Genomic DNA, 17,791 nt, shown 5'->3' with positions numbered 1-17,791 from the left:
AGAACTGCCCTCCTGTTCTGGCTCGGTGCTTTGCAGCCAGTGGATGCATTTTGCTGGAGCATAAAGGAGACAGGGCACCAGTGACACCCCGAGGCTCAGCAATATCAGCACTCCTGATCTTCTCCCGAAGTGTCTGACACAGCCCATGGGGAATGTTGGGGGCTCTGTAGCACCAAGCAGGGAAGGTGCCCTCTCTGCCCTCTCTGCACCACCTGGCACCTTCAGCAGAGGCCGTGAGCCCAACCACCCCAACGCCTCTGCTGCTGCTCAGCCAAAGGCACTGTGGTACCCCAGGGAGGGACACAGGGATTATTATAGCTCTGGATTTTGTTTCAACAGCTGCAGGAAGGAGGTTGCTGGGGAGGCCTGGTTCCCCTGACCTCCCTTCCCTCTGGTGACCAGCAAACGAGAGGCGTTGAATAGAGAAGTAGAAATTAGAGACGGAAATGATTTATTAAACCATCCTGCTCCTGGCTAATGCAAGGCTGCCTGCTCCAGGAAACCCACCCAGGCTCACCCAGCCCCTGCCCAGCCTGCAGGGCTTCCACCACCCCCCTGGGAAAGGGTTTGGTGATGTAATGGGGAGTAAAATGGCCTTAAAATGGATTTATCAGCAGAAGGTGGCTGATCTGGCTGGCACGCAGCCATACAGCAAGTACTGATGAGGTGTCCTCACATCCCCAAAGCCAGCAGGACTGGCCTGGTCCCACTCTGCAGGACTGGGAGGCTGCTTCAAACATGGGCATCCTGCAGCAGCAGCACTGGGTGCAAGCAGAGCTCTTTGACCCCATGGGCTGGTGCTAAAATCAGAAGCGTGGAGCTGTCAAATGCAGCAGTTTAACAAGAAAACTGCTGATTCCTTCAGGCCCTGGTTGCACAAAAGTCCTTAAAACCCATGCACAGCCATCACTGAAACCCCAGTGACTTTCAGTTCCTCCTTGTACAGGGGCAGGCAGCTGTGCCACCAGGACCCTGGCATGCCTGGGCAGCCCCTGGAGCACCTCTGCACACGTGCAGAACACAACTGCAATGCCTCAGCTCACACCCCTGCTGCTCTGGGAATTGCTCCGTGGGATGCAAGGCTGGGACGTCCCGGGGGAGAGGGAGTCAGGAACAGTTGGGATGAGCACTCAGTTGCTTTTGATTTTCCAAAGTCCACAGATCACTAAGGCCTGGGAAACAGGCTGTCTCATGCAGCAAGGGACCAAGGGAAGTGTCAACCCCATTACTGGGCACTGCCCTGGTCAGCCCCAAACTGGGGGAGAAGGAGGGCAGAGGACAAGCTGGAACAGAAGGTGTGGAGGCCTGCACTGGCTGCAGAGGGGCAAAGGGCATCCATCATGTGCATTTCCCCAGCACTGCCCTGAACTCTCTGACTCTGAGTCACTCTGTGGTGAACCCTGAGCACGGGTTCAGCCCAGACTGACAGCCCTGAGGTGAGGGCTGTGACCTCCAAGGGCTGGGCAGGCAGCAGGACAGGCTCTGCCCAGCCCTGGCCATCACCACCCACCTGCATTCCCCTCACCAAAGGCTTTGGCAAGGGAGGGCAGCCCATGTGAGTTTCCCAGTATTTCTATCAAGCAACGGCAAATATTTTCTTTTGAGGGATGGGGAAATTCTGCATCCCAGAAATCCCAGCTCTCCTTTAGATTTAAACCCAGCCGTGGCCGCACGAGTACCTGCCCCAGCTTCAGGAGCGAGCCTCAAAGAAAGGTTCAACGTCACCTTATCCTGTTTCTATAGTTGTCTGAACTAGGGGGCTGCCACCTGTGCAGCCACCGCAGCTTTTCCCCATGGAATGGCAGTGATGCCAAGGAGCTCCCTCTACCAGCCTGCAAACACAGGGAGAGATGAGAGTGGCCTTGGTGGCTCATGCAGCAACACAGGTGCTCCCCTGCAGAGGCATCTGCCAAGCTTTGGCATGATCAGGATGGGCAAACCCCACTGGACTGGCTTCAGTGGGCCACTGCACATCCCTCTCCTCCTGAACGTTTCAAGCCCAGCCTGGTAGGACATCTAATCAAGGTTTCTCCCAGTGCAGAGGAACATCTCAATCCAAGGTTGCCCTCTAGTGATTGCCCTGCTCTGGCCACGGCCGGGTGCCCGATGCCAGGAGCGAGAGCTGGGTGGGATAAGCACCCTGCACCCAGCAAGACAGACAGGACAGGTCTCACCTGTCAGCCAGGTGAAATACAGAAAATGGGCAGCATCATCACCATCAGGCCATGGTGGGAAAACTGACCCAGCTCCACCCAAGGCTGTGCTCATGTCCTCATCTGAGGGAAGGCTCCCAGCCAAATGCTGATCTGAACCTGGCAAGCCCACAGTGATGGCTTATCTCCTGTACTGGAGCTTGGCTGCAGAGCAGGGCACCTGCCAAACGCCCCAGGAAACGCCTCTGCTCATGAACATCCCCCTTACATCACACCAGGGGTATCTGCTGGGCTGGAAGCTGTGGGGCTGTACCGAGCACCCAGCCCTGGGTGGGGAGCAGGGACCCTGGGGTGCTGAACGAGGCCATTTCAGAGCTCAGCCACAAATGGCACACACAGACGGGACCATCCCCCAGTGATGGACCACGGCAGCTGCCCCAGCCCATCCTCGCCCTGTGCTCTACCCCAAGCCTCAGACTGGCCCTGGAGCCGGCCCACGCCATGGCACAGCGGTGGGAGGGCAGCGCCGGGAGCCCCCGGGCCGGCCCGTCCCCGCTCCCGGTGCTGCCCCCGCCGTGTGTGGGGAGGCTATTCTTAGTGCTGGACACGGACCAGCTCGGGATGATTCAAGGGACGGGACGCCATCCCAAAGCGTGACGGGCCAGGAAATGCTTCCCCAATTACCAGCTGATGTTTCCCTGTGATTCACACCGCCCAGGCTAGAGGTGGACTGGCAGGTGGCTCAGCCCTCAGCGGAACCCCCAAAGGCCGGCACCAAAACTGCTCAGCTCCCGGCTAGCTCAAACTTAAACCTCTCTCCACCTACATCTCTGCCATCCTGGGGATGAGGCACGCCACTTCCCAGAGCTAAACCAGGTACGTGCTGCCCCCCTTGCACAAGAGGGCCGAGAGATGCGCCTGAGGCCAGGGAAGATGCCTGTGGCAGAGGGCAGGGCTGGCCCTCCCTCCCAGGTCAGACGCTCTAAGCCCGGACCGCCCTTCCTCCGCCTCAGCATCGCTGCTGCTTGTTTTTGCTGCCGACGCATCCTGTTTATTTAAAAAGGCCCCGGGACAAAATCGGACGCGGGACGCGTGAGCAGAGGCCGACCCTGCCCCGGGTCCGGGGGGACAGGCGGCCTCCCCCGCTCGGTAATTACAAACACCTGCTCACCTCTGCCCCGCGGTCCCGCCGGGCCCGGAGCAGCTGGGGCGGCGCAGAGCGCTGCCAGCTCTCCCGGGAACAGCGCGTTCCGGGCCCGGGGCCCGCCGCAGGCACGCATGGGCTCCCGCAGCGCCCGGCTCGGCCCGGCCGGCTCCTCCGGGCACGGCACCGCCAGCTCCGCCACCAGAAAGCTCCGTCTCGCAGCGCACGTTCGGGGCGCGGCGGCCTCCAGGTGGGAGCCGGGCACGGACGGGCTGACCCTGCTGAGAACGGACCGACTTGCCGCGGGTCCTGACAGCGACACTCGCCGGGAGAAAGCCCTGGCGAGGAAGAGGTGCAGCTCCTCCCACTCTGTTTACTTCCTCTGCCGAGGCACTGCCTGCTCCTGGGAGCGGGACGGAGGGCAGGAGGAGGTGGGGGAAGCAGCTCCCCACCTTGGCCCTCCCCAGCCCCGCCGGAGGCGCCCGAGCCGGCGGCGCAGAGACGGCGAAAGCGGCCGGAAAGCCGTCGGCAGCCGGCAGCGCCTCCGGAGCGCCCCGCTCGCACGCTCCCCGGGAGCTGCGGCCCCTCATCGCCCCCAGTCCCCCGTCACTCACCTCCCCGCTCCCCGGCTCCCGCGAGCGGCCGGTCCCCGACAGCCCCACGGGCAGCTCCCGGCCCCTGCTCACCGCCCAGCCATCCGGGCGCGCTGTGCCTTACGTTCTCCGGCTCTGAAGGCTTCCTGACGATTTGCATAGTTAAGCCGTAAACTAACCACAACATTCCTCTTATGATTTTGCAATCTGCTGGAATAACGTGGTCGCTCTAAGTCGAGCGATGAATCATCATCTATAAACCACAGCTCTCGTCACCGGGGCTCTCAGTGCTGGCTGCAGCCTGCGTGATTAATCCGCCAGGATGCCAAGCTTAACCTACAGTGCAGGGCTATTTATTTTCCAAACTTGCAAGCCTCCGGAAAACGACGGCCGCTGCCTTCCCCATCCCCTTAGTGGCGAGATGCCCCAGGCTGTGGCAGGGGACCAGAAACAAGAGACCTCCCTTGTTGCCCACAGGACATCCCAGCGTTAACCACTGGACTGTGCACCTTGCAACTGAGGCACACACGCCCTCCCCCGGCTCCCCCCTCACTCCTTGTGCCACAGCACCCTCAAAACATGCACCAAAACATCACTTTTGCCAGCAGGGATGAGCTCATCCCGGGCAGTCCAGTTCCTGAATCAGAACTACCAGCTCCTGCCACCCCAACTACACCACTTGCTGCTGGATATGCTAGTGGGGAACCAGGTCATGGTGGTGGCACTGAGAGAGAGCCCAAGAGCCCCTGGGGCTGGCATCTTCTCCCTCCCACACCAGGTTTCAAAGCCAGACTGGCTGCATGGGGGATGCCATTTGCTTGCCAGCAGATGCATCACGTCCCCTGCCATCATTACAGTGCCCTGGGCTCTTACAGGAGATGGAACCACCAGCTCCTGTTTGTCCCTTGAATCAGTAGGGAGCGAGCCTGTGCACCCTGGTGCAGAGGGAGCTGTGCATGCCAGCCTGAGCTGCAAGGCACATGGTTTTGGTGCCACTCAAGCTCGTTCCCAGCTACTGCAGGCAGCGAGCTCCGGGTTTTGTTTAAAGCGGCTCTGCACCCTTGCCACAGTCTCACTGCGGCAGCGCAGGGACTCGTGCCAACCCTCTCCCCGGCATGTCACACCAGAGTCTGCCTTGACAGGGACTTTGGAGGGAGCTGCATCCCACCAGTGTGAGCCCCATCCCCTCTGGCAGCTGGGAGCACCTACTCGGCTGTGCCGCCTCTCCCACGTGCAGGGCACCAGCTCTTCACTCCTCTGGCGTGTGACTTCAGATCAATGGCATTTATGATGTTCTCTGGGGCACTCAGCTGCAGAGCAGGCCCAGGCCAAGGTCATTGCACGCAATCAGGGAGTTGCAAATTAAAACCAGCTCGAGATAAGCTGAAGACAAAAGGCCAATGCTAGGCTGGCCAGGAACGCCTGGGGTTTGCTTTGCTGCTTCTCCAGGAGCCCCAGCACGGCTGCCATGGCCGTGGGCACACATGGGTGCCTGCTGGCATCACCCTGAACATCCCACAGGGTCCAGAACTGGCACCATGGGGTATGATGCTCCACGCTCTGTGCAGGACAATGAGCAGGACTTGGCACTTGGCTCTTATTCCCAGCCCCACAGATTCTCTGCAGGGCATCTTTGCCAGGAACAGGGCCGCCTATTCCTATCCTCTCTCTGCCACCTACATCTGTCTTTCCACCTGCTTTCAATCTCTGCCCCTGGCAGGTCACATCAGTGAGAGCCAGGGCAGGGACTTGGCCACAGAGCACCCTCAGCACCAGGCTCCCTGTTAGCCACCACGCTGCCCAGGCACCCCAAGTGCCCATGGAGTTTCCTTCCTTGCCAGTGCCACAGCAGAGGAAGAAGCACCCACCTCTGATACAGCCACTGCAAACACTGCTCCCTACACATCCCCACCACCTCCCGAGGCAGGATGGACACCCAGCACGGGGAGGATGGCTCAGAAACACATTTGTGTGTCATGACACCGACGGGCAGTGCCTGGAGCCCCTGCTGCAGGGGTCTGGAAGGCCTCGGGGATGGCTGCCACCCATGGCCACGCAGCCTGGCTTCTCACGGCCGCGCGGCACCCTCCGCTCCTGGGAGAAACCACAAAGCAAAACAAGCCCTGCCAAAACAACAACGGGAGGAAGAGGAATGTCTGCCGGCAACACAGCTTTGATTGCTTGTGTCCCAGGGCTGGGTTTGATGCTGTTGGCTGTGGAAGCAAGTAAAAAAAAAAAAAAAATCAAAGGGCCAGGCTCAGATTTCATAAGAATGATAGAGAGCATGGGGATCACTCTGTGCAGCTCAGACTGTGACAGCTCTGAGCTGGGCTGCTCCTCTAGCAGCAAACAGCCACCTCTGCAACCCAGGCAGCACATGGCAGGGATGGAGAACACCAAGGCTGTGCCCACCCAGTGTCCCAGGAGACGTGGACAGGCCCTGTGCACACTCACCAATACAGCTCTCAGGCACCACAGGCCACAAAACACGGCCAGTGCCAGCAGCAAAGTGCCCACAGCTGCAGCCAGGCTGCCCTGCCATGCCATGGCAAAGCCCTGTGCCATCTCCCAGGCTGCTGGCCCTGGAGCAAGCAGGGTCCTGGGGGCATGCAGCACATCAGGGGCAAGGAGAGGGGCTGGCAATGGGACTGGAGTCATGCTGGACCCTGTGTCACTTGGCAGACCACAGGACAAGCATGCCCTAGTGCACTCACCCAAGTGTGGGCTCATCTCTGGCAGCACTGGGAGCCTGCTGGGCACAGGAACCATCCAGGCAGGGCCCTGTGTGGCACAGCCCAGCACCACTGGGACTGCTGCCCTCCCACCACTCACTCTGTGATACACACTGAAGTGATTTTTACAGGACCCTGCTCACCAGATCCTTCCTTGCACCACTGAGGGCTTTTCCATAAGAGGAAATGTTTCTTTTCTGGGTCGCTGCTGAGTTTTTAAAAAAGTGATTTGATTGCTTGTGAAGGGAAAAATGACCCGAAGGGAAGAGAGAGCACAGTGTTTGGAAGCAGTGGAGATGAGCCCCGCTCTGTCCCAGGCAGGGAACACGTGTTTTCTCTTCCCTGTGGTTTGCCTTGCCCTGCTCCCCCTGCTCACAGCCCCCCAGCCACACGCCGACCCCTCTCCAAGCCCTGCCAACACCGGAAGGTGCCAGGTCAGCAGTTTGTGGGATGCAGAGCAGCATCCACACACACCACAAACAACCAGGGGCAAAGCAAGCCCTCTATCCTTGTAGAAACAGATTTCTGGGATTTTCAGCTGTGCTGCTTCAGGAAGCAATTCAGCAATGACATGACCTATTTCCCATCCATTCCTAGTCAAACCTGGATCACAACAACAGATAAAACAACTCATCCCAAAATCCAACCACACTGAAGGCGCTGCAGGTCCCTCACTGGGATCAGCAAAGCCCAGCCTGGACCCCAGACCCTGCCCCAGAGGTACTCACGTGGGCAGGGGTGTGGAGGAGCTCTCTCTGCGAGGATACATCCACCTGCTGCTGGAGAAACACCAGCCCAAACCTGGGGGCCAGCTGGAATGGGGTCACCTCACCCAAGTGACTCTTGTGTCACTGCTACCTGCAGATGTGATCAAGCAGCTCTGAAGAGCCCAGCTGTGAGGGCCAAAGGGTCCATCAGTGGTTGTGTGTCCCTGCCTGCTGATGCCTGTCCCTGCTCTGAGCCCACAACCCTCCCTGCTGTCCCTGCACTGCCACCAGCCCACACGGGGACCTGGGGACAAGCAGCCACCCTCCTGTGGCAATGCATCCTCTGATTCTTTTCCCAAATATGGCCATGTCATTCTCATTAAATCACCCCCAAAACTGCAGCTGGGATTTCAGGAATGCAAGTTTCCATTCTGTTTGCCCGATGGTGCTGCCTGGAGGGGTGGCAGGGCTGCAGGAAGGCTGCTGCACCCTTGTGATGGGGGAACAGGCACGATGGACCTTACAGGGCACACCTGGGGGAGCAACAGGAGTCCAGACTGAAAGAACAGGTGCCAAGGGGGGGTTACAGAATCGATCCCAACTCGAGCATCACTGTGTGTCACACATCATCCACCTGCTGGGCAGGCATCCCAACATAAACCTCCCTGGTGGCCACAGGTTTAAAGAGTGGCAGCCTGCACTGAGCACCAGGGGACAAACAGTCTGTGAGATGTTTCTTCCTATGAGGCCACACTTGAGCAGGACCACAGGGTCTGACCAAGTTCAACTTCTCACTGGTCCTGTAGCCTCAGCCTCATTTCCTGGGCCATCAGCAGCCCTGCCACACTGCAGATTTGTCCAGAAAATGAGCCAAATTCAAGCCCTTTTACATCCCAGCAGTGACATTCCACTGGCAGAAGATGAACCCATGCCCCAGTACTGACATCCCTGGCATCATTCCCAACCAGGCAACCTCCCTCACAGACCGCCCCTGCTCATCCACAGATAATTTCAGTGCTGTTTTAGATACGACGCTCCAGTCAGCACAGCTTTAAGTGCCTGCAGAATAATTTCTTGGTATTTGTGGCACAAAGTTTACTGGCCACATCCAGGGCTGTGTCTGTACGATGTGCTGCATGATTAAACCCGGGTTTTGTGACAAGTATATCCCTGAGTCTGGAAGAGAAGTTGTCAAACCCTTTATCACTAATGAGGAGCTGCTCCCTGGACTGATGAAGATCAAATGGTTCCCAGAAACAAGGATCATTCCTCTCATTAGCTGCTGTGGTTACTGGAGTGGGAGCACTTGCACAATTTACAGAGTTAGAACAGTTTGCTGAGCTCTGGATCTGATTCCTGGGGAGGGAGGAGAGGCACTGGCATGGCAAGGCTGGAGCAGGGCAGGAGATGTGCTCCAGCACTGGGGACAGGGTGCAGGGAGCCCTGGGCGGGCACTATCTGGAACCCCAAGCCCTGCCAGCCCCTGCTAGTGTGACAGGGCTGCTGGTGGCCAGGGAAACCTGCTTGGCCAGGTTTTTCCTAATGCTCCAGGTCCCATGTGATACCAAGCCTGGCCAGATCCTGCTGGGACGGTGCTTCTGCCAAAAAAGTAAGCGGGCTGTTTATAAAAATCTGGGTTGGGGCTGTTTATCCTCATTGGTGAGGGGAATGGTTTGTGTTTGGGGAGGGCGGGACAGACGGCGGGACGGATAATTCGATTTGGGTTTTGGCAGGGGACAGGGAAGAGGGTGGGCCTGGGAAAGGCTGTCGGGGCTGGCAGGGGACCGCAGGGGCCCGGCCAGGTCACACCGTGGGTCCCCGCCCTGCCGGCACGGCTCTGGCACCGCTCTCGGCGAGGAAGGGGGGTCGGGGCGGCGCCACTCCCCCGGGGCCGCGAGTGAGTCCTCGAAAGTGTCGGCACTGACACACGGCCTTTGGCCAGGGAACGTCTGCCAGCGCTGCGAGGGGCTGGCGTCACGCTCCGTCCGGCGGCACCGTCCCTCCACCATGACTTCATCCCCTCTGAGTCATCCCCAGGGCGGGCAGGCGGCTCCTCCAGCTGCCCGTGGTGCTGCTGCGACAGACTGACCCTACCAAGAGACTGACCCATGGTGCTGCTGCGACAGACTGACCGTACCGACAGACTGACCGTACCGACAGACTGACCGTACCGACAGACTGACCCTACCGACAGACTGACCCTACCGACAGACTGACCGTACCGACAGACTGACCGTACCGACAGACTGACCCATGGTGCTGCTGCGACAGACTGACCGTACTGACAGACTGACCGTACTGACAGACTGACCCCACCGACAGACTGACCCATGGTCCTGCTGCCGACAGACCGACCATACCAACAGACTGACCCTACCGACAGACTGACCCTACTGACAGACTGACTGTACCGACAGACTGACCGTACCGACAGACTGACCGTACCAACAGACTGACCCTACTGACAGACTGACCCTACCGACAGACTGACCCATTGTCCTCCTACCGACAGACTGACCCATGGTCCCACTGCTGACAGACTGACCCATTGTCCTCCTACCGACAGACTGACCCCACCGACAGACTGACCCATGGTCCTGCTGACAGACTGACCCATTGACAGCTTTGCCCGATGGAATGGTCGCCCACCTGCCCATCACGGCAGTGTGTGGCAGATGATGGCTTTTCCCCCCCAAGGAATTCACTGGCAGGAAGCGTATCTGGCACACTGCAGCTGCTCCACTACCACAAGGGCAATGTTGCTCCAAAATCAATGCAAATCTACTCTGGAATAAAAAAATCTCACACTCCAAATGCAATTATGTGGAAGTAGAGTCACTTTCCTTCCAGCCCGGTTTGAGCCCAACACTTGTGTCCCCACAACTTCCCAAAGAATGAAGCACACGGTCAGTTTCAGTGTCCCTGCTATAGAATGCAGAGGTTTCACAGAGACACTGAAATGCCCAGAAGAGTGACTGCCACAGACCTGAGTTGTATGGACACATCAACACAAGGGTTTGTCATTACAAGCTCATGCAAATTTATGCCTATCACTGTACATTGACTATTGGATCAGACTATTTTACCACGGCACAAATTCTTTTTTTGTTTTTCAGTGTGAAACGACGAGGAAGCAATTTCTCTTCCTATCAATTCCCCCCCTCACAGGGTTATACTGCCCTTCCATACACAAACACAGGATTAATTTAGAAATATCTTAATCTCAGGAGCCTCCATATCACGCATCATGACCCATTGGATGTGGTACTTGCACTGAGCAGTGCCATGGAAGGCGGAGTGCTGGAGCATCCTGCTCGGAGTGGGCGGCTGCTCCGCTTTCTGACAAACTGGAAGTGGAATCATGTGAAGTCCCTGCTCTTGGCAGGAGATTTTTAGCAGTAAGTAGCAGCTTTATGAGGAATATCCTTTGCCAGGGGACCATCAGCCAGGGAGCAGTGGGATTCTTATTTTTTAATGGACTTTTAATAAGTAGGCCACAAAGATAGTCTTGACACAGAGAAGCTTTTTTCTCTGTGTAATTATCTCCCCTTCGCTCTCAAGCTCCCTGCAGCCTCCAACAGCAAATAAGACCACCAACCTCTCTGTGAGAAAAGGAGCAAGAAAGCAGCATAGAGCCACTTGAAATGCTCTTTGTAGCAGATCTCATCCGCTCTCCTCTCATCTGATACAAAAAACCAACCTCTCCTCCCCTCCTCTAAATTAATTAAAGCTCAGCTTTTGGTGTTTAACTACTTGAACCTTTACCAGCAGGAATATATGTGCTCAGAGCATGGGCAATGCTGGGAACATGATGCCATGCCTCCATGTGCTGCAGGAAAGCTGTCCACAATTCTGTCTCCTCCCTGAACACTGCCCATCCCTGGGTGCTCTCTGTCCTTCATCCTGTCACATCTCTGGTTGCTGAGACTGGGCAGGTAATGGCAGAGCTGGCACTGCCACATCAGCCCAATGCTGCTGCTCCTCAGTCCCCACTCCTCACCAGGCCACAGGGAAAACTGAATGAGGGATCTGCACAGGGTTCCAAACAGTCCAGGACCCCTTGGGCACAAGCAGGGTGCTGGCTGAGCCTTTGGGACAGGTTACTCCCAAACGAGCACTCCTGCAGCACCGGCAGAATTTGAGCTGCTTGTGAAAGACACACAGAGCAAAATCCCCCCAGGAGCATCCCTGCATCGCAGCCAGTACCTGACCTCTCCCGTGATGGTCTGTGCAGGCACACACTGACCCACTCTGGCGTGGGGAAGCAGATCCCACCAGCACCACACCCAGGGCAGACCCCGGCTCGTGAAGAGGTGCAAAGGAGATGCCTCACTGTTCCTGCCAGAACAACATATTAATCCCTTTATTACCTGAAAATGCCACCCTAAAATGAGTCTGTCCCCAGCAGAGCCTTCCTCTGCAGCAGCATGCCCTTCCCTCTTCCAGCACTCTCCTCGTGCAGTCTTGCAGGAAAAGGATGCAAATACTAGAGGTATCACAGCACAAAGTGTGAATTTCAAAACCCCCCAAGATCTCTGTGGGAGAGCTGCTCCAGGCTGAATGCAGCAGCTGCTGTTCAGCACCTCTCTCCTACTGTGAATCATGCAGCCAGTCCTTGGCTCTCAAAGCTTGTCTGAACATCCCACCTTCCACCTGAGCATCCAACAGCAATGGGAAATATTCCCTGTGTCGCTTCCTCCCAGACTCAGGGGGGCTCCTCTTTCAAAATCAGCGACGTTCTGGCTGAGGTCTGCTCCAGGGGAGGTGCAAATTGTTCCCTCTGGTGCCATTCCTACTTGCAAAAACAGTCCTACAGGCGATGAAGCAAGTCCCTGCTTCTGCAGGCTGGCACTGAGCACCGCTCCAAAGGGCAGCACACGTCCCCATGCTCAGGATGGATCATGTGGCTTTAAAGCTTCGTGGGAAATGCTGCAACTAGCGACGCTTTGGGTAATTTCAAACCCCAAAACACAAACAGTCCCTGCTGGGTGCAGAATGGGCAGGTCTGTGGCTGCTGGGGTAGGTAGGCAGATGCAGAGCAAAGCCTCTCACTCTCCACATTTGCTCAATTTAACACTGAAACCAGAATGAGCTGTGCTAAATGTCTCCACCGCTAACAAGAAACAAATGTGGCCTCATGTTCTAGTTGCTGTGATCTAACAAAACAGACCATGGTAAACACTATAAAAATGTACTGGAGGGAACCACCCTGTGTTTGCTGGGAGAGGGACTGGATCATCTAATAGGGCTTCATCCATCTCTAATGTCTCTGAAAAAAAGAAGGGAAAATTGGGCCCTGTCCATGACATTTGTCATGTGCTAGCTATTCTGATGTCTTAATGCCGCAGAAATCAAGTTGGAGTGAGGCTACCTATCTGCTTCCCAATCAGGATCTAGGCCCAAGTGCTGCTTTTTATGGCCATGCAGCGTGAAGATCTGCTGATGTCAGTGGTGTCATGGGCCAGGCCAGTTTTTCCATCCTTATTCCCACATTATCTGGAGAGACAGTCCCTTTGTGGCTGCCTCATTCTCCTTGTGACATGAATAATCCCTCACTCCATGGACCTGGGGATCCACCAGCAGGACTTGCCTCTGGCTGCAAGCACTAATGGGGATAAGGCACCTTCCCAAAAGGTTGGCACTTTTCTGTTCCTGGGTATCATGGTATCAGCAGCAACACTGCCAAGGTCTTGTCTAGATCTGTATCTTTGCCATGGTAAGGGCTGACTCAGTCACCTGCCCCCAGGCACCTCGTGGTGCCCTAGAATCTGCTCTGCCCTCAAACAAAGGCTTAAGGGTCTCCACTAGCTTGAGTGCCACATCTGCCAGCCCCACAGGAGACCCCCAAGGGGATCTTGGACACCCTTTGACACTTCAGATGGATTTATATGCTTCTGCTCAGGTGTCACTCCCACCCAGGTAATTTTCCTCCCACATCTTTACCTATAGGAAGAGCCCTGGCAGGCTCTGCAAGGCAGGAGCCCCACCCAGCTCCCAGGAGCCCTGTCACCATTGTCACCTCAGCTGCCATCTCCAGACAATGAGAGACACACAGACCCCACCTGGTTATTGCACAGAGCTCAGGCTGCATGGGAACCCCATGCTACTGACACACAGCCATGTTTTCCACAGTCACTCCATCCCCTTTTCTAAGCATCTTAGATTTGTTTGGTTTTTTTAAAAGACATTGTGGCCTTGGCATGGGGATGGACAAACACCAACTACCATTAAACAGCACGTTCTGAAAGAGCACAAACACAACCCACCACAGCCTGCAAGCAGTACCTCCATGCAAGGAGGGGGCAAAGCACCATTCTAGGGGGCTCAGATAAAGTGCTGCAGCTCCTTGCTCAGCCTGACAGATGAGCTGAGCCTTCCACACCCTCCTCCAGCCCTTACCTGGCTCTTCCCGCGCCGCCGGTAATTCCTCCTCACGAGGTTCTTGTAATTCTCATTCTTCTTGGTCAGGTAGTAATAGAGGACACAGTCAGCCACCGTCTGCAATGACAGGGGCACGTCAGGGAACGGGAGGCCCTGGCCTCGTGTGCTGCTGGTGGGGCACAGACTTCAGGAGCAGCGTTCAGAACTGGTCATCACCAGGTCCCTGCTGCTCCTGAGCACCTGCAGCCCAGCAGCCTCCCCACAGCTCCCTGCCCAAGGCTCCCAGAGCAGCTGGAGAAGGGGACAGTGCTGTCCTAGTAAAGAGGCTCAGCCCTTCCAAGGACAGAGCAGAGCGGTCCCGCAGGCGTGCGGGGCGGGAGATGGGGCGCTGAGCAGAGATCAGCCCGGGCTGGAGGCAAAGCAGGGCTGACCCCAGATGACCATGGCAAGCAGAGGCAGAAGAAGGAGCTGCCTGTCAGCCTGTGTGAGGTTACAGCCGGCACAACCTGCCACAGCACTGTCAGCTGCTGTTACTTCCAGCCGCTAAGCTCGCTGGCTCGACTCTGCTGGGGCCAAACTGAGATCCCAGGAGCTGCCATCCCTACTCCAGTGGCTGGCTCCACAAACACCACCACAGACTGGGCACCTCAGGAAAACCAGGAGTCACAGCCAGCACACATCCTGCCCCTGAACAGCACAAAGTGTGCCAGGCTGGGAGGAATCCTGTGCTGAACAGGGTGGGCACCTGAACGCCAGCCTTGGGCTACACCTTCGCATTCAGGATCAGTGGCTTCACAGAAAAATAATCCCACAGATCCATCGTGCCACGAGTCCTCAGCAGCTTGGGGCAGCTGTGTGTGCCCGGGGGCTGTGCTCACCCCATCCCTCTGCAAGGAGTGGAGCCATTTGCAAAAACAGATTGCAACTTTTAAAGTGTTAATTGGATCTCTTTCTAATTTAGCCCTGATTATACACACACACACGCGAACACAAAAACTTACAGTCATCTGTTCCAAGGGCTAAGATCACTATTTTTTTATAATGCAATTTAAAAATCTATTAATTCATTACATTGAGCCATACTTTGCATCTCTCTCCAACAGGATAATGGATGTGTTCTGTATCATAATTACAGCCTGATTTACAAACGAGTACAAATAAAATTAGAAGACATTTTACAGCTTGGAACACAGACTGGATTGTGAGCATCATCCAAGTCCCACCACTTTCAGCTTTATCGAGTGAGAAAAGATGAGGAGCTTGGGATCTTACAGCAGCAGCAGCATGAGGGGGCTGCTGGCCTTCCTTGCTCCTTTGGACAGGAAGGTCAAGGTCTTATAAATTATTTCCCCAGCCTGAGTTATGAGGAATCAGAGAATAATTTAGGCTGGAAGTGACCTCTGCAGGCCACCCCCTGAGTGCAGAGCGGTTCCCTCAGAGTGAGTGGACACTGTGTGTATGAAACTCTGCATGAGGTGGCCAGAAGATGCAAATAACTAAAAGGACCAGAGAAGCAGCAGCTTTCAAATGTTTCTTGCTCAGGAGAGCATTCAAATGATGGACATAGCTGTGTTTTCAGGCTGGGTTTGTCCACGATCTCCCATATGGTCTGTCAGGTCTTCCTGTAGGTAGGAAGGTACCTGGCCTTGCTCAGAATGGGACAAGAGAATCACTCCTCCCTCAGGTCTTTCCCTCAAACCTTTCTTCCATCAGCCCAATTAACAGCAAAAACAAAAGTCCAAGCAGCACAACACACGAGGTCTGGGAAAGGTCAGGCAGTTCCTGTGAACAACTCTTCCTAGCACCAAGGGGAGCTGTGTGTGCTTGCAGGACACCCACCAGAACTGCCGCAGGAAATGGGACTCAGAGCACCCTCAAAAACCCCTCTCTCCCTGAACAAAGAGACCCCTCCGGTCTGTGCTGGGCAGCTGGGTGCCCACCCGCTGTGTGCCAGCCTGGCTGGTGCAGCGTGCCTCGGGGGGAAGCAGCTCCAGGCAGATGACGGGGCTGCGCCGCCCCCGCGCCAGGCTGGCTGCGTTCGCACCTCCCGAGCTCCCGCGCTGACTCAGCCCTGGCTCTGCAGGAGCCCGTCTGGACCCTGCCCCGAGCCACCACCACCACCACCCACAGGTGCTCAGCATCTGCTGGCAGCTCCAGCACCGAGGCATGGCACGAGAGGCAGCACAACTGAGGTTAGAGCCAGGCTTACCTTCCTGTCCAGGAAGGATGCGATCAGGCCGAAGTTCTTCGGGTGCTGCATGAACCTGCAGAGCAAGAGGGACAGGGACAGGGTTACTGTGGTTGCTGGCCCTGACCCCCTCACAGCTGGGCTGCCGTGCCCTGTGTGCCCAGAGCAGCAAGGCCAGCTCCCAGAGGGACTCTGGGCTTTGAGAAAATATTTGTCTGCTGCTCAGCTTCCCAGAAAGACAGGAACTTTAAATTTAGCCCAGTGGGGCTGGGCTGGTTGGGAGCTTCGATGTGCAAATGTTCATCAGGGGGTGGGAGAGGAAAGGGGGGCTGGAAGTGCTGGATAGCTGCTCATCACCCTGCTCGACCCCATGGCCACCCGAGCCTGTACCAAGAGCAGGCACAGAGGGCAGGCACGCCTGGCCAAGGTCCCAGGATCTGGCGAGGAAAGGGTGAGGAATTGCCATCACACCCCACATCATGGCCATGGGTGGCCCTGGTGCTGAGCAGGACCCCAAGCCCTGCTGGGCTGTTGGGAGCAGCTTCAAAGGACAGGAAGGGAAACCCAAACCCCGGGAGGAAGCACAGAGCTGCCACACTGCTGAGCTGCTCAAGAGATGCCCGGTGGCACAGCGGCTCTGACAAACACCACCTCATGCCCAGCAAGCGGAGGAGCTGTCAGCAAGCTCCCCCCTGGCTCTGGCAGCCCGGGGGGGTACACTGCCTGCTCAGGGGAAGCTCAGAGATCCCTCCTCCACCAAATCCTGTGCCTGGCTGGTGCGGAAGCACCTTGGCAGGAGGTGCTGCTGGCAGCAGAGTTAACCAATGCAGTGCCAAAGCATGGACAGCCCAGTGAGTGGTGACTCTGTGCCAGGAGAGGTGGCCACCAGCACGGGCTCTGCCCCAGGGAGCTGAGCAGGCAGGGAGAGCCACGTTCAGCACGTGCAGCTCTGCCAGCTCCCAGGAAATGACAGCTCTGTGCCCTGGGGAAATGGATCAAGGCAAAAGGTGGGAGAGCTGTGGTGTGGGTGGAACATGGGCAGGACATGGTGAGGAGCTCATGTCTCCAGCCCTGCCAGTGACTCCCCTGGGGCACCTGGCACAGCCCTCTCCTGCTTTTGCTGCTCTGTCCCATTGGAGTCAAGGCACTGAGCTGAGCTCAGGGAGGGCCTGACCAACTCCAGCCATGGCAGCAAGACATGGGTGTTGTCACCCACGTTGATGCAGAACTCCCATGTGGTTTGAGTAGAACCGCAAGATCCCTGTCACCATAACTGGTCACCAGAACAAAAAAGAAACCAGAAATGCTAGGGGGGACAAAAAAAAAAAAAAAAAAAAAAAAAAAAAAAAAAAAAAAAAAGGAAGAAAACAAACCAGACAGGCTGCTCAGACAACCTGGGATGAGGGCACGGAGCCAGAGCTGGCTCCTCACTCTGCACACAGAACAGACCCAGAGCTGACCACAGGACGGGGTTTTCAACAATGCTAACACACTGCTGGGGCAATGCAGATAACAATCCACTCCTTTTTATGGGCCAGGCCATCTCCCCATAATGAGAGATGGATGCTGCATTCTCCCACTGCCCAGCACAACACAGCCTTAATGCCTGAGCAGCACCCTGTTCCTTCAGCAGCAAACCACAGCTTCCCTGGGAGTAGGCCAGCAATGGGCTCTCAGCAGAGACCTGAAATCCTGCCCAGAAGCAAATCAAATCAGGTTCTTCCTCGTGGTTATGTTCTGACAGCTAAAACAGTTCAGACCTGGAGCTTGTCAGCCTGTTTACTCCAAGAGCCCTGCCAACTGAACAAAAGGTTGAACCAAGTTTTCCTGGTCTCAGGAGGAGGCCAGCTCGAGGTCACGCTCACGGATGACACAACTCCAGTTCACCTTAAA

General features: G+C 56.5%; 1 protein-coding gene across 13 annotated transcripts in view; it reads right to left on the bottom strand.

Moving 5' to 3' along the window:
• Positions 1-17,791, bottom strand: part of NCOR2 (nuclear receptor corepressor 2) — a 225,496-nt gene that overhangs the window by 57,049 nt on the left and 150,656 nt on the right. For all 13 annotated transcript variants that reach the window (XM_058036731.1, XM_058036730.1, XM_058036732.1 and 10 more), the window contains 2 exons: positions 15,920-15,974; positions 13,729-13,827 (listed from right to left, as the gene is read on the bottom strand). In XM_058036731.1, the coding sequence (XP_057892714.1) occupies positions 13,729-13,827; positions 15,920-15,974 (154 nt within the window). The remainder of the gene's footprint in view (positions 1-13,728; positions 13,828-15,919; positions 15,975-17,791) is intronic.

The sequence above is a fragment of the Melospiza georgiana genome, chromosome 18 (genome assembly GCF_028018845.1).
Source record: "Melospiza georgiana isolate bMelGeo1 chromosome 18, bMelGeo1.pri, whole genome shotgun sequence".
In the NCBI taxonomy this organism is placed as follows: domain Eukaryota; kingdom Metazoa; phylum Chordata; class Aves; order Passeriformes; family Passerellidae; genus Melospiza; species Melospiza georgiana.
This window is presented reverse-complemented; position numbering and strand designations above follow the sequence as displayed.